This window comes from Mchenga conophoros, linkage group LG6 (genome assembly GCF_057382185.1).
Source record: "Mchenga conophoros isolate Kocher_MC1m ecotype Shallow Benthic linkage group LG6, M_conophoros_male_GT1.1, whole genome shotgun sequence".
In the NCBI taxonomy this organism is placed as follows: domain Eukaryota; kingdom Metazoa; phylum Chordata; class Actinopteri; order Cichliformes; family Cichlidae; genus Mchenga; species Mchenga conophoros.
Genome location: NC_140531.1, coordinates 34,415,773 through 34,441,401, shown reverse-complemented (window position 1 = coordinate 34,441,401; position 25,629 = coordinate 34,415,773). Strand labels below are relative to the sequence as shown.

Below are 25,629 nucleotides of genomic sequence, written 5' to 3'. Positions count from 1 at the left end.
AGATACAGCATGCTAATGCCACAGAGTTTACCTAAAACCTGATTGCAGGTTATGAGGACAATATCACTACAGCTTACTAGTTCTCTGATGTGCACCGCTGCACAAGTCACTGATGAAACACACTGCATTGTAATTAAGATCGAACAGAAGTGCAGAGTCACTGTAAGTAATTCCACTAGGGACTTTGTGGGCTGCATTAAGATGGTCCAGAGTAGCTATAATTTGCCTATGTGTTATGTATGCTGTGTACACTGAACTTTTGTGTGCACTGTGTGTGAATTCAGTAAACAAGTCACATCTGATTTAGGAGCAAAGACAACCAGCAAGCAGCTTTAATGCCATACAAGTCAAACCAAACAGCAGAGCCAGAGGCTGCGTATTAACTCGGAGTTAGCTTGGTATCAGATTGATTACATCTTTTGTTTTAAAGGAGTCCTGCAGAAAAAAGGCACACAGTCCGTGTGCCTAAATAAATTTGTGATTAATTAACACAGTTGATAGGAACCCCTTTCCCACAATGGCGTCATCTGAGCTACCAGAAGCAGTCAAACACAATAATAAGTAATACAAGCCCTCAAGATGTATTCACAGACTTCTTATGCTATGAGTTGGATGATGATGAAGGAAAAAGGAAAACAATCAGGAATCTCCTGACAGAAGGATCATGTCTGTTTCTTGCCTGGTGTGAAACTAACTTCCAGCAGCAGGGGAGAGAAGTTTTAAGAAAGCAAGTCAAGCACTACCTTTATTGATTCGTCTGGACTTCTTTATCACAATTTCTACCATCCTCCTCTCTGACCTCTGCTGGTGTTGTTTGTGCGAGCCTCAGGGTGCAGACATTATTAGGAAGTAGCTGGAGGACAAAGTTTATCAGAGATACTGGCTAATTAGTTTCACAACATGAAGGGGCAAGAAGGGTAAAAGGCGGAACAGCGAGACTGGAGCAGGAAAGTTTCCACTTTCTCACCAACTGATAATACGTTTATTCAGCAGCAGACTATTGATTTTTTGTTTTTAATGAACTACTTCCACATCTCTGCTGTTGCAACAAAACACATTTTACATTCTCATTATATAATCAGGTGTGTCTCATTTTCACAGACTTGTTCCCACAGTTTAGAATAACAGGCCTGGTACATGTGAGACCCAGAATCACATTGCATCTCTCTGACTGATTATCATGTTGCAACTACAATCATACATCAGGATCGTTGCATTCAGTCTGATATATTTATTGCAGCTGCTGTTCTCATTTCATAAAGTATCTCACAATCCTCTAAGCTGGATTTACGGGGATTTTTATTATTATTTTTTATTTTGAAAAATGTGTGTATAAAGATGATGTCATACCTTCTACATAAATTCATACACTGCTAGTTTGTCCCAGCAGAGTGCAGTAAATATATCAAATACTCTGAAAGAACCATTAATTTTTCCTGGTTTCTTTTTTTTAAATCATTCACATTTCATATTTCTTGCAGGTGACATGAATTCTGTCCCCTACAATTCAATGTTTCTTTCATCAGTTGGCACTTCGGCAATGCGACCAACATCACAGATCCTCAACGATGTGTGAAAACAGTCAAGAGGAATCACTGATATAGTAGGAAACCAATCTTTATTTAAAAAAGAAACATAAATATACCAACAGAGGTTAGAGGTGAAGGAAAGAAAGAAGACCTTTCAGGTAAAGAAATTGCATAATTCAGATCAACTTTCAAAAATATAAGTTCAACTGTTCTGAAAGAAGAAAAGTGAGTTCAAGAGCGCATACGCATGAGACTATTCTCACTAAAGACCTTGTGTGTGCCAGAGACACAACAGCCATGATGACATTACAGCTCATTTTGTTTCATTAATAAACAGTTTTTCTTCTAAATGATAACAGCTCACGTCAAACACATTCAGGTCATTTGTTAAAATAATGGAGACGTGAGTAACAGTAGTGAGTGTTAGTATTGGCTCTCATCAAAAACAAAAATAAAAAGCTTTCCGTCACTTCAAAGCATCCTCAGCTTGCTCTATCCCCTCAGCAAGTAAGTACATAAAAATACTCAAATTCAATCTTGAACATGTAGAGAATGAATTTAATACTCGCGCAACGAGCACTGATCGGAAAAGAAAAGGCTAATGCTCTAATTCAAGAGTACAGTAAGATTCACCAAACTCAAAACGGCTCAGCATCACCATCACTAATGTCGTGAAGGACAAACAGATGATTCAGAAAATGTGATTAGACACCAGAGGACTGAAATACTTTGTTTTACTACCATAATCAAAACTTTTAAGTGTCAGTTAACAGTCCAGCCAATACTGCTGATTGCACGTGAGGGACCAGTGCAATATGGGCACTTCTTCAAATCAGCACGAACATGAACAAGCACAAGGAGCAAAGTCTGGAGAGTTTTCAGGCCTGTCCTTAAGGTGCATCCAGCCTTTAAGTGTCTCTGCAGGATCCCCCGATCCAGTTCACAGGACACTGAAGATGAGAAATGATTTATGGAAAGAACCATCCAGGATTGTTATCGTTTCTGTTGCATGTGTTAAACTATATTTACACATCCGTGTTGAAGGGAGTGTGGGTGTTTCTCAGGAGATGGTGGAGAACTCTTTGAGCAGGACGTCCTGACTCAGCGTGTTCAGGGAGACGTTCTTCCTCACATTCAGGCTGATGGAGCGCACCTGGGGACACGCACATTTATTACAAGGCTTTATGTTTGTGTAAAACATCTCACTCCACTCACAACAACCTCTCTTCATCAGCTATGCCTCTGTGATTTCCTGCTGAGGTTTCAACACGTTAACGACAGCGACAAATTAATTTATGGCACTGACAATAAATACATCATCCATTCATTTTCTTCCACTTATCCAATTCAGGGCTGCGTGAGGTTGGAGCCTATCCCAGCTACGATAGGGTGAGAGGCAGGCTACACCAGTCTAACACACTTATGTACTGTGCAATTTAGATTCACCAATTAACCTAACCCCACTAACTATCTTCAATAATTGGGAGGATTTTGGTACCACTCCATGGAAGGTGTGTTCTGACCACCTGCATTTGCCAGATATTTTCACACAGACCTCAACTGCTGCACAAAACAGGCATAAACTTTTCTTTCCACCCAAGTCTAACATGGAGGATTATCAGAACTGCAGTCCTCTGAAGGCTTCGCAGTTTCCAATCCCAGAAGCGGTGCACTGGGCGAGGTGAAGCAGGAGCTGTAGTATGTTTGTTTTCCCTTTAGCATGCACAAGCTGTGCACCGTGAATCTGATCAGCAAGGTAGCACTAACAATGTTAAATTATACTGCAACATCCTGAGGAATCTGAGGGACGACATTCAGTGCACGCAGATCGCTTAGCCTCCTTTTGGTATTTCCCCAAAATGAAATTAGATCCAGTGTGTGTGTCGCAGAGGCTTGCAAGAGCACAGAATGAGGCATTCACAGAGCAATATAATAACTGTACTGGAAGTGGTCAAAAGGTACGCAAGAAGATACCTTGAAGAGGAGATTGGCCCTGTTTACATCAGGCAAGATGCTTAATTTTTTGATGGGAGTCCTGAAACTTTATAATTGCCTCTTGTCTAAAAAACAGAAATTAAAACCTCACTAATAGTGCGCTGAGCAATCACCCTCTACCTTCTAGCTGTTGTGTCAATGTGCACCTTTTCTGCTACTTCTGCCTCGTGTCTTGTACTTTCTCCATTAATTTTATAATGAAACAAGCTGGCAAGTAATGGTCTTCCTTAAAAAAAACACAGTAAAATCTGAGAAAATGTTTCTAACACTCCTGAGAGACAGATTTTTGATCATTCTGAGTGAAACGCTGCTTGAGTCAAACATTAGACTGGATGCACTTGAGAAAGAGTTCAAATGGAGTGTATAAAACCCTGAACACTCAAAACAAACCACCCTCCCTCTCTCTTACCAGCTCCTTGAAGAAAGCAGCCTCTTTGGGCTGCTCAGAGTATCTCTCAAACTGGTCCAGGCCATCCTGCAGTTTGAGGGTCAGTGTGTCATAGTTGGACCGTACCACCTCCAACACCTTACAAAAAGATCAGACAAACACAAAATGAAATTAAGTCTCATGTGATTCTCTCAACTGGTTTTTGCATTGTACAGCGAACACTGGGAATGGTTACAGAGCAGTCAAAAATTAATTAGTGTTAAATACTTTATTCCCACACTTTTATTTATGAGGGATCAAGTAGTGTTTCAGAGTTGCAACGTAACATTTGGTTCCTCTCCGACTTTTTCCAGCGATAATGTGCCTCACTGTAATGAACCGTTTCACGTGTCATTTAGAAAAATGAGGTTTTATTGACGGATTTCACTTAATTTAAGTTTTATTTCTTCTGTCCCACTTTCTCAGTGCTGTCCGCGCCTTCAGTTGGGACTCTAACAGGCTTATTCAACTGCAGCTGCTTAATTACTTTGTTGTTGAGCGGACTGTTAAGACTCACGGATTAAAAGCATTTTCACAATGAAAGTTTCAGGCTACGAATAATGCAGAATCGTCACTAGTGTGTATAAACTGTGGTTACGTATGCAGAGGAAAGAGTTGCCTCAGCTAATGTCCAGCTGAGATAAGAAGACTGGCTAAAATCAGAGGTAATTATACAGAGATTCTCCACACCTTTCAGCTGTGAAATAGCCACTAAGCAGACCTTTTTCATTTCTTTTTTATTAATGCTCCAGAAAGACTCCACACGGCATGAAAAATTCACAGCAAAGAACATGAGCTGCACTTTGTCATGCTTCTCAGAAAGGCTCCACAAACATGAACACTCATACATTAAACACCCATATGTTAACTTACATTTAGGTCTTATTTCATTTATACATAACATAATTCTCTTTTAGCCATGGCAGCTTATTTACTATCCAGCTGAATCAACATTTTTAGACTTATTAAAGGCTGAGACCTGAAGAGCGTTCTCTAATAAATCTACGACTCTGCTTGTGAATAAAAAGTGCTGTTGTTTTTACTTCAACCTCTGGTGGTACACTGATGAAAAATTCATACCCATATCTCTCTCTCGCTCCCTCCCTCTCCATCTCCCTCCTCTCTGTATGAAAAAGCGGTGGAAGGTTTGAATAGTCAACCAAACTAATGCAAAAAGAAAAAGTAAAGAAGAAAAAAACCAAAAGATATAACAAACTGTTCAGAAGCAAAAATGTTGATATAAAGTAAAGGAAAAAGGGGGAATTAAAGGAAAGTGTATGAGGTTGTTAGAAGGGGTTGTTGCTTGTGCAACTGTTTCAGTGTCTAAGCAGATACGATTGTGTGCACGCAGTTGTCACTGTCTTTATCTTGATGCATGGACTAAAAAGCAGGTTTTTAATGTGTTTTAACTCTAGTATTGTAGTCCAGTTTCGTACTTTGTGTGAGGAACAGAGCGTACAGCAGCTTGTTTCAATGCTGCGTGTCTCTGGAGGCCATCCGTCTTCTGGTGTCACTGTAGAGAGTGAAGTCGCTCCAGAGGGCTGGAGAGCAGGGGGTTTGTGTGTGTTGGTGTGTGTGTATGTGTGTTTAGGACAGTATGCCAAAAGACTGAGGGATCAAAATTCAAAGTTTCTTTCAGTTCACTGGAAAACAAAGAGCAAGGGACAGAAGCAGACAAGAGAAAAGTAAAGAGCTGACTCTATAGATGTCATGTGTTCCTGCTTTCTTTATCTCTGTTCTGCTGCATATATGTGAGTCACCGGCTGCATACAGCTACTGAAATGCTGCCCTGGCTGTGGCTGATCTTGTAATTTACAACCAGAGTAATTATTCAGCCGGCATAAACACACTAACCGAAATATTAATCCCAATAGTGACCATGTTCTTTCCTCCAGATTTGAGTTACAAATTGTAATTACTTTGTGCAGAGAAAGCACAATGGGCATTAATCTTAAAACATAAAAACACATAAAATTATATTAATGGCCTTTTATAATGTTTTAAACAGTATCCTGCAGAGGTCTGCACAATGTCGTTATGACAAAGCTGAGTCAGAAGGTTTGGACAGGTCTTGGCATCTTCAGCCTCTCACTGTCAGCGCGTGTTCATGTGTTCACACTGCTCTGCAGTTCATTCATTTACAACGCAGAAACGTGTTTTGGACAGCTGAGACGTGATGTGTTGTGCTTAAGCCAAGCCAGCCACATGTGTACAAAAGCAGTTAAAGCCTAAAATTAGGAGAAGACAAGTAAAAGGGGTTTTTTCCAGCGTTACTCTAAAGAAAATCATTTTTAAACATTTCCAGCTTTCCTCTATCTGTATCAATTTAACCGTAGTGGACAGCTGGAAATTGTCAGCTCTTAAAAACAATCAACTGACTTTTCAGGTCGACAGTCCACTACAGAGCTAACAAATACAGACAGACAACCAAACACAATCACATCCACACCTATGGTCAGCTGAGAATCACTGATCTGAAATGCCTATTTTATGGACTTTAAGAAAGGCAACCGTAGGGCTGTGTGATATGACCAAAATCTCATATCCCGATATAAGAATTCTATCGTCCGATAACGATATAAATCACAAAAATGTAACACTTTCTGTAAATTCTGTGAATCTCGGCCAGCTCGACTTGCGGGAAGTGTTTCCAGCTGCGCGTCATGTAGCTGGAGTCGAGTGTTTTAACCGATGCATGAAACTACACATTTTTAGACATAAGTTGTAACGGCCGCCGTTTTCTTTGTGAGTATTTATTACACGGCGTGCTGCGGGGAAAAGCCTGTTCTAACGCTTGAGTCTAAGGTTTATTTTTTAGCACCTGGCGGCTCCTTTTTACTTCTAATCCGTAAATAATCTGCTCTTTCACGTGATTCAGTTTATTTTGAAAAGTCTCAACAGGATCTTGAGCTTTATTTTGAAAGGTTTATGTGGAACATAAACAAGCGGACACGCGATGGTGTTACCGTCGTTGTTGCTAACGACAAAGCATAAAAACAGGTGCTTGTCCGTCTGTAGTGTGGTTATATTAAATATAAAAGAAAGAGAGAACTTTAAGAAATTAATATAGCCACTACAGTGACCATCAAAACGATGAAAAAATATTACCGTAAACAGTTTATTTTGCGACACCACGAAACAAACGATAGCGTAAAATGAAACGATAGTTTTTATATCGTTATCTCGTTATATCGAACAGCCCTAGGCAACCGCAGCTTCAACCCAATCTTTGCTGTTCAACCCTTGCATCTAACGAAAAGGCTGTTAATACCAAAGGTGAAAAATAACATAAAACCAGCCGCAGCTCATTGACACCTGAGTTACCTTCTGGCTTTCCTCTTTGTTGTGAATAAATCTAGTAGATAAAAGCAGAGAGGTAATTGGAGAGAATAATGACCAAATCCATCAATTCTTATCAAGTACAAAAAAAACCAAAGTTTTTTTTCCTGCTGTTTTCCATCGCGAAAGACTTCACACGAGTCTTAAATGGAACTTATAGAGCTCATATCAGTTCAGCCTCCTTCCAGTCCCGGCTCACGTATTTCCAAAAATTACTGTTTCAAAAGTCGCCCAGCACTTCTGCTTAATGACTCGATCCACACTCTGTTTGTGTTTGCAAACTATGTGGAAAAATTGTCATTATTTCTACAAGAGCAGCTGCAGACACCAGAGAAATGGCAACATTTGCTGTATTTTATGTACAATAAAATCTCAAATGAGAATAACTCAAGCCTGCCTTTCAGTGTAATGTTTCCCTGAATCTGCCATGATGAGTCTGAAGCTCAGCGATGTGTGTGATAACAACTGCTTTTCTGTGCGTCTCATCACCATAACCAATGTTTGAGTCATTCATTTCTGCCACACTGCTGTAACTACGTCTTGATGAATAGGCTTTTTTCCCCCCAAAACAAAACTCAGTGAGCTTTTCCTCAAACACTTCAGCCTAGTTCATTGTTTACTGAGAAATTCAGAAGATTTTCTTCTGAAAGAACAAGAGTGACATGTCACTGGAGTTCAGCCCAAATGGCCCCGAGACGATATGGAAGTTCATTTTTATTCACATGCAACTTTTAGTCAGGCAAAGTGTTTACCTGCTCTTCTGACAGCTGAGATATGTGGTTCACTGCAGCGTATGACTCAATCTTGGGGTTGAAGTGGTTGATTATGGCCCTGGAAGAAAAACGCAAAAAACTTTTTAAATAAGAAATGGGAGATAAAGGGGATATCCATGCGCATGTATGTGTATGTTTGTTGAATGACTTAATAATTCAACTTCTGTCTCTAACTGTTTTATCCACCTAATACTTTGTTACAGTACATAACTGAGCTGCTCTATAGCAAGTTTCTTATCCTGCAGATTAACTCCAACTTCATCATCATGCACTGCAGCTGCTGATCTTAGCCCTTGTCTGAAGCCTTGGCGAGTTCTGTGTAGCGCCACATAAACCAGTTCTCCACCTGCTACAGCAGCTGTGAGCTTGAGTGCCAGGTGGAGATCCAGAGCTGAAGGACTAAAGAGGCAGGACTAGCACAGCAGGCAGCAATTATGAGCTACAATCAAACAAATATTCCACACTTGTTCCACTGTCTGGGACATGGGGAAAAATAAATTAGATGGTTTAATGTGGAAGAATCTTTCTAAACTAATAGTACAAAAAGTTGAAACAGAGTCGTGACCCAAAACAAAGAAACAGTGCCAGTCTAAATGTACTATGACACTGGCCACACTGCAACCCGTCCGATGTTGTCCCAGATTAAAAATGACCAATGCAAAAGAGGTTCAAAGATGGGAGAAAACAAAATGTTTTGGATGATTTAAGAGGTAACTCCTGCCACAGTCTATCTGAGTTATGTCAAGAAAAGCATGTTTGTGTGATGCATCCTCCAGATTTTATCAAGGGCAGCTCAGAATGGAAATACATAGCAGAGGAAGAACAGCTGTGCCTCTTGGCCCCAGTTCAATAGATATAATCGGCATATAGACTACAAGGATCAAACCTGATATCCTTGACAAGTTGTCTGAAATCTGCTGAAAGCAAGGATGTCCAAATACATTTGGCTATGATATGTGGAACAACATCTTATTTAGGTTCAAATAATAATTGATAATTAAATTATATTAAAGGTTTAAATATCTGAAATTTGTATTTTTTGACAAAACGTGTCTGTTAACAGAAAAGTCACCTCTGATACATGTCACTGTCTCCTTTATATTGTTTGGATACACCAGGGAATCAAATCTAAATTCAGAGGCAATCTTCTCCATCATTAGCATTTATTTCCGAGAAACAAACTGCTTTAAAGCTCAAGTATGAGTTGATGCACTAAGCACAGCTGAGAGATTGAATGGCTTATTTTGTACTGGCTTTGGCTGCGTCATATATCAAACAGATTATAGTGACAAACATGCAGAGGATTCTCGGCAGTGGTAATTCTGCTGTCATTTATGTATGGGAAGCCAGCCTATAGTGGAAAAAACAAACTGAGTAAAATGGGTTTGGTCCTTTCATTTAAGTTCATTATAAGACCATCTTCTGTGAATCTTTAGAATTCTGTCTTCGTGTATTTATTCATCCATTCTTTCAACATTTACTCCTGTTATACTCCCAGCCTTCACTTCAGCTCTTCTGATTGCCTTTTTACACAGGGATGCTGTTCTATCAGGAGCCCACTGCATTTGCTAAATCCTCTAGGACTATCCTGTTCATACGGCTGCCCTCTGGGGCCTTCGAGCCAGGGTGACCTCAGAGGATCATCTCCCCAGAGAAGATGGAGGAGGAAAGGGAGATTACAGGGAAAAGATTTGAGGAAGAGACCAAGTACAATATCTGTGTGAGGTTGGGGTGAAGGAGATAAAAGCTTAAAAATTTATAAAATAGAGGGGCCTAGGGGACTAAAAAAAGTCAGATGGTAGAGAACCCAAATTACGGCTCTGAAGACTTCGCTCACTTTCAGCTCCCTTCAATCCAGTATGACTCATTTCTCCTTCTTAGGATACAGAAATCAGAGTAAAGAGTGTGAGTGCGGGTGTGTGGCTGTGTGATTACCGAACATTGACAAGGGCATGTGTGACTTTACTGGCTGCCTCCTTCCACTGGCCTGTGTTAGTTGAAACTCTCAAAACTGGAAAGCAGAATGACAGAAATACACAAAAATCCTTTTTAGGATTAAGGCTGTATAAAGATGGCTGTGCGTATTAAATAGTTCAGGAATGCTTTAAAAGAAATAAATTAAAAACTCAAGCATGAGGTTACATACCCATGCAGTAGAGGTTGTCGAAGACCTGATGCATTCGTACGATTTCGTAGTACAGCTCGTCGTAGCTGTTGGAGGTGGGCAGGAATGTGTCGCCGTAAGTTATGAACATGTTGAACAGGTTTACTACCTGGATAAAGTGACACACACTAGGATTAGCTGAGCATTACATTTATAGAAAGTACCCAACAAGAGAAAAATAAACCAAAAAGAGGATTTATAAAGGAAAATTACATTTACACCACATCCGTTTGGTGCTTTTAATCTCCTTGGACAAACATAAAATTTGTTTAGATTCGTGGTTGAAGCGCCACTACTAGAATCTGTCTTCTTACTAACTCTCACACATACAGCATCTCTATTAAACCAATCCTCACTGTGGTTTGTGGTCTGGTCCTGTGCCTCCATGTGTTTTTTTTTTAACAGTGTATGATTCTCACCAGCAAGGCCAGATGAAAGATGTTGTGCTTGGCCAGCAGTGTGGTCTCATTTGACAGCAGGAACTTCAGCAGGTTGATGAGAGCTAATGCAGAGGGAGACATGCTTGCATTAATGAAATACAGAGGAGTGTTGCTAATCGTCTAGCAGCACAGGCATATGGCAGCAGACTGCTTTCCTTAGTGTGCAGCTTTATTAAGGTAGATAATGGAATCACAGGAGGGGGGGTCTTTCAACACCAAATCTAGCCTCTTCACGGGCTTTTATTGAGGCAAACAATCCCACGAGAAGAACCAAAATGTGCACGCACAAAAAAAGCTCCAACACGAGTTGGCACAGCAACATGCTAAAAGAAGACAAACAATCGAATTCATTTTTCTCTCCAGTGTCATTTCATGGTACGCTATTATCTCCACCAGGAAAAGAGAGTCGGGGTTATTCAGGGAATTAAGCTGATTATTGGTCTGATTAGAGGAATCTGTATTCTAATGAGACACAGCACGATGAGGCCATTACAAGCTGAAATGTTATCCTATTGTTTGTTGACCAGGCTGAAAACAAGGCCACGAGGATGGATTGTGCTTTCTTTAGAGACTCATTATCTGGTTTCAGTGATGCAGTACATTTACAAAACAACACTTTAGAAGAAAATTGTGTTTGTTTTGCAAAAGCAGGAACTATTTGCTCAGCTCGTGAGGTGATATATATTTAGCAAATCAAACATTTTAAATTAGTCATATGTTGTCTCTCAGGTCATTTAAACCTAGGTTAAAAGTAACCTGTTGAGCATTTACTTATTTTCTGGTATATACATCAACAGTCATGTGAAAAAGAACTTTTCACAGGACTCTAAGTAAATACACCCAATGATTCAATAGCTTGTAAACCCACCTTAAGCTGCAATAACTTCAAATTTAACTTCAAATTCATTTTCAGTTTGACTTTATCCATCTCTCAAATCACTGTGGAGCAATTTTGGCCCACTCTTCTTTGCAAACTTGGTTTGGTTCAGTGAGGTTTGTGGGCATTTGTTTATGCACAGTTCTCTTAAGCTCCCACCACAGTATTTCAGTTGTGTTGAAGTCTGGACTTTGAATGAGTCACTGCAACTGCACTGCCTTGACTCTTCTTTTTTAAGCCATTCTGTTGTAGATTTGCTCCTTGCTTGAGATCATTGTCCCGTTTCATGAACCAAAATGTTTAACTGTTGGGCAGAAGTCCCTACATTTGACTCTAGAGTATGAATACTGTTTTATACAAAGGAGTTTATGGTTACTCAACAACCGCAAGGTGCCCAGGTCCTGTCCCTTCAAAACAAACCAATATCATCATCCCTCCACCACCATGCTGACAGTTGGTATGAGGTATTTGTGCTGACATGCTGTGGTGTTGCGAATTACGACCAAACATCCCCACTTTAATCTGTTCTCTCCAAAGAACATTGTTCCAGAAGTCTTAAAATCTTTGTTCAGATCCAACAGACGCCACGTCACCATTTCTCCTGGCAATCCCTCTGAATAATCCATATTTGCACAGTTTTTTCCAGCTGCACTGTCATGAACATTAACATGCTACATGCTGAGGCGTGTAGAGTCTCAGATGATCTTGGGTTAAATCTACTTGAACGTTCATTCGTGGAAAGACTGCGGTATTGTGTTAACACACCTGAATGCGCCATGCAAGCAAATACCTCAAACTTCTGCTGTTATAGAGGTGGTCATGCTTGCAAATGATCAACAATCAAGTGCATTTGATTAGCAGCACCTGGGTGCTACTTACCTTCTAAACTCTAAAAGCAGTAAGGGTGTACTTATCTACTATCTAAAACGTATCTACTTATTTCTGTGAAAAGGTCATAAATTGGAAATTGTTCTTCAGAGCTTTGAGGGACTGTGCTTTGAGCTAAATGGTATTATCAGCTCACTAATTCACAAAAACTGGGATGAAAATGGAAAAGCTGAGATTGACTCTAAAATACAAGGACACTGGGATTTAAATTATGAGATAACCTGTGATATATAAAAAAACAGCAGGCATTTCATTAAATTCACCTTATTTCACCCTGAGAAATAAATCCTATCTGAATGGGGCTTTTTTTCTGACAAACAGTACATAAGCGAGAAGATGAGGTATCATTACCTGACCAAAGCTCTCTCCAGGTGTAGTGTAATCTGATTCTACATTTCTTTTGGTAACAAAGGAGTTTGTGGATGATCTGCACACAGCGCCTGCACAGGAAATAAGACAAGAAACTCTGATTGAATCGATTTGATGATGGATGAGTCATAATGATATATGTGTAATTTAATGTGTTCTCACAGGTATAAATCCATGGGGAAATCCTTCATCATGTGAGTAACAATAAACTCCACCATCAGATCTGCACAAAAGATAACTGTTAAAATGCATGACCTTTGATTGCATAATAATGAGGTTTAAAACTCAGAAGTTAGGCCTTACAGCTAACAGATATCATTGCTGATTTGAATCCATAGTAAACAAGTGTTAAAACACTCTTCTTACCTAGAACAGCGCACACCAGCGGCCGTGACGGGATGTTCTTGTCCACTGCTTTTTTCCTGTGCCTCATAGGCTGAAAAATATAGAAATAGAAAAATATGTTAATATGCACAGATACTCTGTAATTTTAATAATTACAACTGTACAAGACAAGCCTACTTTGCAGTTTTGGAAACAGTTTTTACAGCTGTATGTTATTTATTGTTAAGTGACACAGAACAGATAATCAGCAGACACTAAATAACAGTCACAGTCAGAAACTGACAGCATCTGCACGGGTATGTAATCCTTCAAAGTACAACTTTTAAGAGAGTAACTTTATTTGCAACTCTATTCCTTCCATCTTAGTGTCGGAGTTCAGTCACTGCCTATCTCATGTTTTGCCAGATATCTCACTGGCCAGGTTGCTTTTGTGCTATATGTCAATTTCATTTAGCTGTTTTCACAAAGAGGATTTGTGGGAGGTACTCCAATTCTACTGTTTTGAACTGTCAGCAGTCCTCCTTCTGGTCTGGAGATCAGTGAGCAAGAGGGCCACACTAACCAGAATCTGTAGCAGTGGGCAATTTTTCCATGCACTGCTATTCTGAGCTCACAGAGGCTGCAGAGAAGAACAAGGTCTACAGCCGCCAGCTGAAGTCCAAAATGATGGAGTCTGAGTTTAGCTACAGAACGAGATTCACTCAAGAGCTGATTATATGTTTCAGTTGACAAAACTAAAACAGTTGATACCTCCAACCAACTGCAGACACCATATACCACACCCAGTGTCCACACTTGAAATGCTCCTATCTTTCTATCTAACTATCTTTGATGCACAAGAGGAAGCAATCAGATGGAGTAATATCAGGCGAGGGAAGACAAGTAGGGAGTTAAAAATATCTTAGTAGGGGGAAACGAACCAGCGCACATTTTTAAAGCGTACAATTCACTGTGCCACTGTGTAACATTTAGATTCATCTGTGCTGCAAGATGTTATAATAGAACATGCAGTAAAAAGTCTGATCCTAGGGAATGAATTCAGTTTTCAACCCCCGGGAACAATCAAAAGAGTGATGATCACGGCCTGGGTCACCATCCTGACCTGATGTGTCCCCTTAGAGTGAAACATCTTCCACTGACAGTGCAGGTTTATTACATTAACACTGGGCTATTCACAGAGACCATACAAATGACAAATGTCCACACCTGTCTAACGCAGATCCCAGTGTTGACCGTGCACTGTCACACAAAATCCTGACTCAGGAAAGTTACTTCTCACACCTGTTCATGGAAATGACCATGATGTACGCTAATCACGCATAACAGAAACAGGCTGGACTTTCGGATCGCACCTTGTAATTACCTCTATCCTCACTGAGTGTCACTCACACGGCCATGAACTCACCATTCGATGGAGACTGACTCTGAAGTTCATATTGTCATCATGAAGAAAGGCATCAGCATACTGGTCCTATCGTACAGGGAAGGATTAAAAACAAAGATGGTCAGGTTGATGGAGAATGTGGTCGGTGGCATTTGTTGCAGGACGGTAGGTTCTCATACCTCGGCTATGCAGGTGAGAATAATCAGGCACAGTCTGGCGCTGTTGAGTCGGTGCTCATCTTTGAAAACAATAACAGATAAAAGGACTAAACATAAACAACCCACAACATGATGACAGCTATAACAGTTTAATAATTTGGGGGGGCACTTTAGGACAAAGATGAAATTAAAATTACCAGAATGAATGATTATAAGAAGGTAGAGTAGCAGAGACCAAGAGAAAGAGGATTTAAATCTTTTTGTTACCTTTTGTATCCTGCATTACAATGGAAGCATACTTGAGGAAGGTGATGAGAAGGTTGCTGGTCTGCAGGTTGGGATCCAGAGGCAGTTCTGGGTTGCTCATCACTATAATGCAAATGTAGAAATGACAGTACAGATAAACATCATCACTAGGGTAAAAAAAAAAACAAAAAAAACACACACACAGTCAAACTAATTTCCTTGTTTTCAGATTTACTCTGAATCCAGAAAACAAAAGAGTTGCAAAAAAGAAATTTTGAAGTTAGTCCCAGTCTTTAAATTATGACTCTCCATGAAACCTGAGCCCATCTTAAAGCCACCATTAACAACAGCATGACACTGAAACAACAGCTGTCTTGATGCATGCTCAATCATCCAGGTAAGTTAATCCCAAAAGGTTGATTCTGTTCATCTGGACGTAGCTGTTTGACCTCACAGCCCAACTGTTCATTCAGTGGGTTGGTTTCAGTCATTGTGCAAATGTACTGTTTATATGGTTGGGGAATCCTGCAGTCAGCTGAGACTGAAGAAATCACTTGGATGAGTGACAAAACGTTTCTCCCACTGAAATTGCTACGTCCAGATGAACAGACTCAGCCTTTTGGGATAAAACAGCAGCTAACTTGTTTGGGTAAACGGAGTGTTCATTCACGCACAAAAAGTAATGTGTTTTTGCCATTACTGTAGCTACTGTATTTAACTGTGCAGTCTAGACAAGCATTTTCATCCATTTAAAAATCTCTGCTCTCTGAAACATACAGCTTGACTCATGGTTAAATGATGAGCTGGTCATGTCCCTCCACCCCACAAAACCCTCCTGTGTTTCCTTCTTCCTCAGCACACAGCAGGCATACCACCAAAAAAAACAAAAAGATTTCACACCATCTATCGTGTGAGGCTCGACTGTAGAAGGAAATGCATATTCCTGACATGTGATTACAAGGCACATGTATGTTCCACACAAAAGACCTCAGGGCTGACGCTCTCTCAACTTTTCATGATGCACACTGCATGTGAAACTCTCATTTGTATTTGAAGCTGGAGGTTAATATTTTATATAGAAAATGGCTCTTGGGTTTGAAGTTATCCAGAGATAGAAACATGTACCTTTTAACAGTTACAGCACATGTGTATGCCAAATGAGCTGCTTTTCAATGTGCCAGCATCAACATACACCATCCACAAAAGCTGAAGTGGGAGCTATGAACTCCTTTTCAAAGTGAGATTAGTAAGCAGCTGAAGTAGCATTAATAATTCACTTATTAAGGTGTAATAAATCGAGTGTGTATTAGGAACTCAATTCTATCAGGTAAAGAGCACAAACTGTATTTTTTATTTCTGCCTCTTTGCTTTTGAGTGTTTAAAAGCAAACGTGAACAAAAGCTGCCAGATTCAAAGGGAGTGTTTAAAAATGCATATTAAAAGTTACGATTAAATGGACGCAAAGAAGCAGAGACCATTAACGCTCCACAGCTTTAGAGACCTTTGCAGTGCTCTCGGCCTATTCAGGTGCTTTGAAGGGTCATTTTTTGTTATATCAAAGAAGACAAGGTTACAGTTTTTTAGGTTAAAAAACCGAATCCTGTAACTGAGTCTATTCAATCAATTTTCAACCTCCAGACAACGCCTTTAAAACGGTCTGTTGACTGACTACTGCGGTCAACAAATATTCTTTCTAGAAACTTTAAAATGTGCTCCCAAACAGTGATATAAAGCCAGTGAGAGTTGCCCTCCGAAACCAATGATTAATGCCCCTGACATCATGTAAGCTTTTCTGGGTCTACGCGTGTCTGAATCAAAATATTAAGTGTACGGCTTACTGTCAAGGGAGGGCGGCGTTGTGCCAAGTGGCGTCGTAGGGGTGGTTGGAGTAGTGGTGGTAGGTGTGGCGGCAATGTCGATCTCGGGATGGCTCTGTGGAAAGACATGACACACATAAAAACACCTCATTAACAGTGATTAACCTTGCCTAGAGTCTCATAATGTAAAGAAAAGCTGAGTCAGTGAGAAAACAAGAAGAGTAGTAGAGACAGATTACGTTTAAGAGAGTGAAACATCTACAGAACGATGCACTAATCATTCACCTAATCTCTTCATTTACCCTGAAATATGCAAATAAGCACAACACTGCAAAAAAGCAACACATTTGTGAGCTGGTCCTGAGGCTGCCATCTTATCCTTATTTAGGTCGTTAGCTCAAACGCTTTACTCTTATCAAGTCATTTATACTAAAAGAGCAAAACACATTAAATTGCAAGCAACTCCAATCTTTTCACTTCCGAAGCCTTTATATATGACAAATGCATGTAATTAACTCCCATAGTTAGTATTTTCTCTCTATAGTCTTTTTTTTTCTCTCTTCTGTTTCACTCACAACACATGGCTGTCCTTCCCCGGGCCTGGTTCTTTCAAAGGTCTCCTCATGATAAAACAGTTTTTCCTGTGCCCACTTATACATAAAAAGTGATGCCTGTTTCCGCTTCTACTCTTAACCACTGGTCTGCGCATCGGTCGTTATTGGCAAATCATCTCACAGATACCATGTGTAGCAGAAGATTTAAGATTAAAAAGATTTCAACCTCGAGAGGAGGTAAATGATAAGGTTTGCTAAAGATTAAATCATAAAACTCAAAGTTTTCTGAATTCTCATTGCAGTCTGAGAACCTCAGGAACTTTTGGACCTGAGGACCTTTGCTTAGCGTGAGGACCACCTGTAATATCTCTTTAAATTAAATCATAAATGAAGACAAGGTAGTTTCTTACCAACTTTCTGTGAGTTACAGTGCAGGCCAAAAGGCATCAACACACAAAATTACAGAAAAACTAAGGGGTGGAATAACTTTTACTTGACCTCTAACATCCAAAAGCTGTGAGCATAGAAGAACACAAAAAAGTGTTGTATGTTACCTGTGCCAAGACAGTGATGAAGTTGCGGTTGAGATGCACAGCCTCATAGAGTGCCAGCAGAATCGCCTCATTTGTCCTTGAAATGAAAGTTAAGTTAGAGAGAACACTTTTTTTATTGGATAAATATCCAAATTTTACAAAATAGTGGACTGAGCGTTCCAGCCTTTGATCCAGTCAAGCTCAAGGAACAACTGGAAAAGCACTCTGCTGCTCAAAGTTTCTTAACAACGGCTTCACGCATCAGCAGGTCACTTTTTTAATTTTCTGTGTCATTAACTACTGCACAATGTTTGAACAGAATAATAAATCATTTCCCAAATTCCCTCGTAATGCATTGTCCATTTTTATGTTGATAGAAATTGGGACATTAGTCATGTAAAACAACAGTGAGTATACTGATTATGAACACAAGTATTTGACTGCAGTTTTAAACATATTAAGTTAGTTGGCCTGAGCCAAACTGTCTGTACTAAACAATGCAACAGTTTTTATCTTCTACTTTCTTCAAAAACATCATACCATATAAAAGTTATATTGTCTACTGCTATATATTTTTCCCCGTCAGTCTAGACTAAATAACTCACAGTGAAAAAGTGATTATATACCAAGCCAAGAAGTCCAATAAACTTCCTACAACATCTGCTGTAAAGCTGTAGTGAGGAATAGACCAGAAGAAGCGTACAAATGATTTATAAACCCACAAGCACAGCAGCCCAAAACCTGTGAGATGCAAGAAATCTGAAACAAAACTTTTCCTTCAGTTCAGCATTAACTCAAAACTCAAACTAAATAGTAAAGTAAAAAAGGTGTAAGAAAAACCCCGACCCATAACCCTAACGGAGAGATCAGAGAACCTCCTGAAGGAGGACAAAGCATCAGGCCTTGGTGGTAAACTAGCAAGACTGAAGTGACTGAGAGAATTATACAGCAGCTGACTATATATATCAGACTGATCTCAACACTCAGTTTCACAATGTTTTTCTACTTTTAGATCGGTATGATGTCACAGAGAGCGTGTATACCTACTATGGACATCTTAAGCACACATCTATGTCTGCGAGCCCAGAAGCCCCACCCACCTGTTGTAAAAATGTTCTGTTTGCAAGGGGCATCCAATGAGAACGAAGATGGCTTGGAATGGAACTTATTTCAGAGACAGCATTAACTGAAATGCTAAACTAAAGTCCAGTATAATACAAAGACTTTAAGTCTTGCAAGGTTCTAATATGGAACTGAAAATGAGCAACAAAGCAAGAGCAAACATCTGTATGCAATGATGGGCTTAGCTGCGGGAAGTTTATTGTTTTTTTTGTTGATGAGTGAGTATAGGGGTGGGATTTAATAAGTTTTCTTCGTCCCACTCCTTTTTCAGGCAATTTTTGTTTTTTGTTTTGTGCATTTTATGTTCAATATAGGTATTTGTTGTGCCTGAAAATGAACAAATAAATGAATGAATGAATGAATGAATGAATGAAACAAATCGTCTAATCTGATGACACAAGCACTATTTCAGAGGAGCACTCGGTCTACTCATCACCTGAAAAATGGATGCAAATGGAGCAAAAGCAAAATTATAGTACCTTTGTCTAAGTGGTTTAGACAAAGGCCACAATCAAATGCTCCTGTGTTATTATGGCTTACTGGATGTGGACTGATGGGCAAAAATAGTGATTTAATTCCATGCAAGTCCATGCATCTAAATGATGAAATAACATGGCGAGATATCTAAAATTCTACCAGATAAATCTTGTTTTTATTAATGAAACTGAGGTTCTGACAAATGGACTTAAAGATATTAAAAACTATATGTAACACATTGTAAATATAACAGTAAATACTGGGTTAAACTTATTAATATCTGAGTGTCTTCCTTCTGTTTATAGTATTTCAGCCAACCTGTTCATTCGTACTCTAATTCTGTCCTGTTACTTTTAACTTGAGTATAAAGAACAATGAATCTGTCTGATGTAGGAAGTGAAACAGCTTTGCACTTACTGTACGGAGAGCTTCTCATCAGCATCTGCTATAAACATGCTGCCCACCATACTAGTGAGGGTAGAGAAGAAGCCACCCTGGTTCTCCTCCTCTTTGTCTTTGTACTGCCTAAAAAGAGAAAAAGACCAGATGGACAGAAAGTAGAAAGAACAAAAAAAGAGGAGTGAATGACAAATTAATGAAAGGCAGGTAAGCCACAAAAGAGAGCAATAAAAACAGCCATGCCTAACCTAACACACATTTACCTAACACCTCCTTTTGCTCTCTGCAGTTTATTATCTACGGGCAATCAGTTTATACACAAAAACAATGAAGTGCATTGAGCCACCATCCATCATTTTGATGTGTCTGTCCATGCACGCAGACAGACAAGACCTCCTTCACACACAGCATTTTAATATCTGAACCTTTCCTCATCCAAAAAACATTACAGACTCCCAAAGAAAGCTGTCAGATATAAATAACTAAAGCTATGAAGGCCTGTTTTCTTTTAAGGAGAATAGAAATAGAACATTTGCAGGATACATCAAACTAAACTGATGGTACCAACACTCTCAGCACACTATGTACTGCATCATTAAAAACACCTTTTTGACAGATGGAAGTTTTAAATCGCACCTGTTATATTCTGTCAGAGCTTGGTGGACAACCATACCCATTCCCTGGAAAAGAAAAACATTCAAGGTGTCAGTGAAAGCTTTGATTATCTGTCTGATGTAAAGACCACCTACATCAGGCTGGCTATTTATTATTCTGCAATTACAACAGCTAGTGACAGCATACTTACATCTAGTGTTGGTTCATCATCCACAATGGAGAGCTTTACAATGTATGGATTCACAGACTATAACAGAAAAGGAAAAGTAAATACTTTATTATTAAAGACCATGAAAGACCATTCTTTATTTATTATAACTTACTAACTCAAGAGCCTCCTACCCAGTATATACACTAACAACCTGCAACATTTAACTGGTCAGGCTAAGCAATGCAATGTTCAGAAATGCAAATAAAAATACATCATCCTTTTTGAAGGTTATTTTTCTTTCTAGAGGGTGAAAATATGGCGTCAAGAAGGGCTTTGGTACAAAAAATAATGTTTTTAAACTCTATACCAAGTGCAGAAAATGGATGCTGGAATATTATTCTTTTTGTCCCCGATGCACCCAAGATGGCATCCCAGTAAGACTACAAATAGAAACAGTCAGCCGGTAAAGTCACCCTGATGATGCATGAAGACACTGTTTTACCCCTCATCCACATTGGCTTAACTAATTAGAGTGTGGCACCATTAATATTCTGGAAACATGATTTAAAACGCCCGAGTTATTTTCTTCCTCTTAGTTATTTTTACCTATTATTCTCTACTGTTGCGGTGTTTAGAGACTAATAATTGCCTTTAACATATCTTCTCATTTTTAGACTTTACAGCAGAAGATACATATCAGTTTCCAGAAGGAGATTCGTCGGAGAACAGGAGGTTGATCTTTGCTTTTGGATACACAACCCGGTTCAGTCTCACATGGGTCTTATACTGGAGTTCATGACTATTGTAGAAAAAGCTTTATATGAAGAAACGCTAGCACAGTCAAAAGTCAGCATATGCACATCAAACAGACCTCATATTTTCTATAGTTCACCAGGAGAGCCAGAAGCACCACAGCATCATAACCATGCTGCCCTCTGCTGGATGCATCTGACAGAATCTGAGCAGGAAACAAACAGAGAGCAAAGATGAATAGACCAGAGCTGAGAGACAATTTCAAAATATAACTGAAAATCACAGAATTATATTTTCTATTCAAATGATTTACCTGAAGAATGGCTTCAAAGATGCTATTGATCATCACATATTCTAGTATAGTGTTCTGGCTAATATTGTCTGTTACCTGTAACACAATATTTCAACAGCTGTAACATTTTGTGTAACAGCAGAACAAGCATATCAAATGATAATTATCATACATGCTCCATCTCACCGTCACCAAACACAGCAACAGTTTGAGGCAAAGGCTCTTGAGACTCTCTGAGCTGTCTCCACAGAGAAGGCTGTCCAGTCTCTCCATCAGGTCCTGCAGGAGACACAAACAAAAGGAAGAGTATGAATGAGTAAAAAAAAAGCAACAACTCAACCCATCTTTCCCTTTACATCTTTATTTACTAATCGACTTCACTCAATTTCCTTTCTATTTCTATTTTCTATTTCTTTCTATTTTGGTTTAGAGTCTAACATACCTTCATCCTTTGCTCAGCCTTATCAAACCCCATGAGCATGTTGATAATATCAAACCCGGACGCCGACTTGTTCTTCTGGTGGACCCCTCGGAAAAGTGCACAGAGAGTCTGGAAGTAAAGGAGGACACATGGGCTGCTTAACACATGTTTCATGAATCGGCACGTCTGTAAAGCACCCCACATCATTTTGCATTGGTAATTTTTAAATGTTATGCAGATTTTCGAAGATTTACAGCAAGGGGAGATGCCTCAAAGGTGTGGAACATCAGGTAAATATGTACTATATATTTGAGTTTTGATAGACAGAAGTCATACTACACGGTAATGACTCTGCTGTGTTGTGACAGATCTATGGGCTTTTTGAGTGTGCTGTTTTGATTTTGGATTTTTTTTCCATGCTTGATGGTGTTTATGGTGAACTCTGCTATTGCTCCCTTTTCTGTTTAACCCAGCTTTTCAACCAATCAGCATTCAACTGCTACATAATGTCAGTGCCACCAGGCTACACTGTGTTGTTTTTTTAAGGGCACTGCAGGTGGGTACTTCTGCATTGGTTGCATACTTAAACTTCACTCTGAATAGAAAAAGACCTAAAAAGCAATACTGATGCAGGTCCATAAATCCTGCATGAGAGAACAACAGTCATGGGATGATATTGTCGCTGTTACTGCATCAAGGAGAAAAATAGTTTTAGTATGTTTCATTATTTAACAGGGTTAAGCTTTAATACTGTAGTTATTATAAACTGCAATCATAACACCTCTATGCATATCAACACACTCATTATAGAATGCCATTAACCTAAATATTTTTTATTTTTTAAAAACCACAACACACATTTCCACATTTTTGTGAAATGATATTATAAAATAAAAATATGGAGTCAAGCTAACATAATTTATCAGTCAAAAGAAGCTAACAGCCTGATCAACATACTTAGATTGCTCCTAATGTGATGATTATATACACAATGTGCACGCAGTTGAAAATCCAGGTGACAGTTACCTGCAGGGCATTGACCACTTTGATCTGGTGCTCCTCTCCCAGAGCCTGAACGCAGTGGTGAAACAGAGAGTTGATGTTGTCTTGAATGCGCTGGACGTCCTCCCCATCCACACTCTCCAACTTTGACTCCAGGTACTCTAGGTTCACCTGCGGGTAAAAAAGATAAAAGTGTTGAGTGAAAGGCAAGGAGAATTAAACGTTAAGGGTGCATAAGTCATATAAAAGATTCACTTCAAAATCTCAGACTACTCTCCTGTTAAAAAAGCAATAGCCTAACCATTCATAGTAGAGAAGTATCACAATAAATGCAAATTATACTGCCTGGCAATCTTCAAAAGTCCTTATCTCTGCAGTATTTGGTTGCAGTGTATTTGATTTGAGCATCAGTACTTCCTCTTTTCTAAAGTATGCATTCTTTAAACTATGTGCATCACATCACTGCTGCAGCTTCACATAACCACAGAGTGCACTGTGAGAGATTTCCTGTTATGCAGCACACTTCTTTCTCCTTACCTTCATAAGAAACAGCTCATCCCAGAAACGAGGGTTATTTTTTGCTGGGTCTTCTTTCTAAATCAAGCAGAAATGACATTGTTAGCACTTGAACATAATGCATTTCTCAAAACTCTCAACATCGACATTGTTTGACTTTCTATGATACTCACTGCAAAAATCTCATCATACATGAGGACCACCTTCTCTTTCAAGGGCTTTTTAGAGGATGACGTCCTCCTCAGCAGCCCTGCCTTCTTCTCCACCTGAGACATGATTAAGTCTGAGAAGATAACCACAGTTAAAAGACATATATATTTAATGAGTATTTGTCTTCTTTTTTCAGCTGCTCCCTTTAGAGCAGATTATCTGCTTCCATCTCTCTGTATTCCTAGCTTTTTCCTTCGTCAAACCAACTCTTTGCATGTCCTCCTTCACTACATCCACGAATTGTCCCTGTGTTCTTCCTTTTTCCCCACCTGGTAGGTCCATAATCAGCATCCTTTGTACAATGTATCCAGCCAGCACTCTCCCTTTACCAGTCATAGTTCCAACATTTAAATTCCTCACCTCCACACTCCTGTCATTCCTTCTTTCTCGCTGTACTGAATATGCCTTCCCCCCTCTCCAGCACACAGTTTTTACCTGTACCCTGCTGGTCAACAGCACCAGAGGTAGTTCTTGTTAACCCAGACTCCCCGACCAATCCAATATGGAAATCTCATCCTTCAAAATCTGTATGTTTGATTTGGTAAAGGATTTTATGCCAGATGTCCTCTGTGACCAAACTTAGGACTGGCCCTAGGAGTGCACAGGCTTGTGGAGCCACAATCGTCAATTGATTATTATAAAAACAAGGCTATTAATATTCTGTATTGTTTGAATAAAAGAAAAGATAAGAAACAGATAATAGTCTGACCTATTTTTCAAGATTTCGTGCCTTTGTCCCACACCCTTTTTATAATGAACAGGTTATGAATGTAAGTATACAGTTTTTATTTAAGAAGTTATTTTCCCATAATCAGACCGAGTAATACGTTTAAAATGAACGTGCATTATCAGTTTGCATTGCCAACATCTTATGGGCTTGCATCAATTGATTATCTGAGTATCATATATCATATTGACATTTGCTCACACTGATCAGTATTAAGCCAACTGGACGTTGAAGTACTAGCTTGTCAGCTAACATTAGCTTGCTAACCACTGCCACCTAACTTGGTGGGATCAAGCAGTAAACAACAAACGGCAACACATCATGTAGCATGCACTGTTGTCCAGCAGACATCCGAAAAGCACTTTAGCGGTTAGGTCATTAAATGTTAATCTAATAAAATGCCCAGATTCCTCCCAGCTGAAGCTAACGCTACGTAGCTTAATATTTGTCACACAAAGATATTAACAACGATTTGGCTGTCAGCTGATATCTGAAAGGGATTATTAGCAACGTTACTGTGTTGTTTAGATTGGTGGCTGTCGTCTGTTCTTACCTCTATTAAAGTTTTAAAACCTATGCTGCTATTGCAGTTCATGAATTCTTGTAACAACAGTATCTGCTAGCATACAGTCAGTATCTGCTAGCATACGGCTGTCGACACTCCTGCTTATCTGCAGGGTCCTAGCGCTACACCTATTGCAACATGTTTACGCCATAGGGCAGCTTTTCCGGGCAAAGGAGACACAGTGAACATTTTGACAATTTAACAGTGCTGACACTGTCAAACACTGATACTACAGAACGTGTCTGTATGAATGAATGAGGAAAATATAGACACCAGACATATGGATGCTGATATTCACGCAAATGCATGAGCTCATATATTTGTCCTTTTCTATTTTTACTTTTGAAACTTTTACCCCTGAGTGACAAAGAGAATGATTAAAATTAAATATTTACTATCTGTGTACAAACTGTCCTACCCGTTAACTCATTATAATTTAATATAAGACTGGGACTCTGGAGAATAACTCATTGTAAAATGGGAATAACTGAGAGGGTCACATCTCTGCAAGATTATCAACCCACCGGATCCGATTCAAAAA

At 39.3% G+C, this 25,629-nt stretch overlaps 1 protein-coding gene across 2 annotated transcripts; it reads right to left on the bottom strand.

Annotated features, from left to right (window-relative positions):
* Positions 1 to 1,601: 1,601 nt before the first annotated feature.
* armh3 (armadillo like helical domain containing 3) lies at positions 1,602 to 25,217 on the bottom strand. Of its 2 annotated transcripts, XM_085277691.1 has the most exons (26): positions 25,077 to 25,217; positions 23,760 to 23,869; positions 23,608 to 23,664; positions 23,095 to 23,241; positions 22,090 to 22,197; positions 21,834 to 21,926; positions 21,669 to 21,743; positions 21,474 to 21,560; positions 20,642 to 20,698; positions 20,473 to 20,516; positions 19,855 to 19,962; positions 17,860 to 17,935; positions 16,773 to 16,866; positions 14,956 to 15,057; positions 14,710 to 14,768; positions 14,552 to 14,617; positions 13,168 to 13,237; positions 12,964 to 13,024; positions 12,784 to 12,872; positions 10,647 to 10,729; positions 10,210 to 10,336; positions 9,999 to 10,074; positions 8,043 to 8,121; positions 3,934 to 4,050; positions 2,559 to 2,682; positions 1,602 to 2,479 (listed from the first exon to the last, which is right to left on the bottom strand). In XM_085277691.1, the coding sequence occupies exons 2-25, from the start codon at positions 23,859 to 23,861 to the stop codon at positions 2,590 to 2,592; spliced, it is 2,070 nt and encodes a 689-aa protein (XP_085133817.1). In that variant the 5' UTR covers positions 23,862 to 23,869; positions 25,077 to 25,217; the 3' UTR covers positions 1,602 to 2,479; positions 2,559 to 2,589. The 2 variants fall into 2 exon arrangements, with proteins under 2 accessions (XP_085133817.1, XP_085133816.1); XM_085277690.1 differs by having other exon boundaries at positions 1,602 to 2,682.
* Between the last annotated feature and the right edge of the window lie 412 nt (positions 25,218 to 25,629).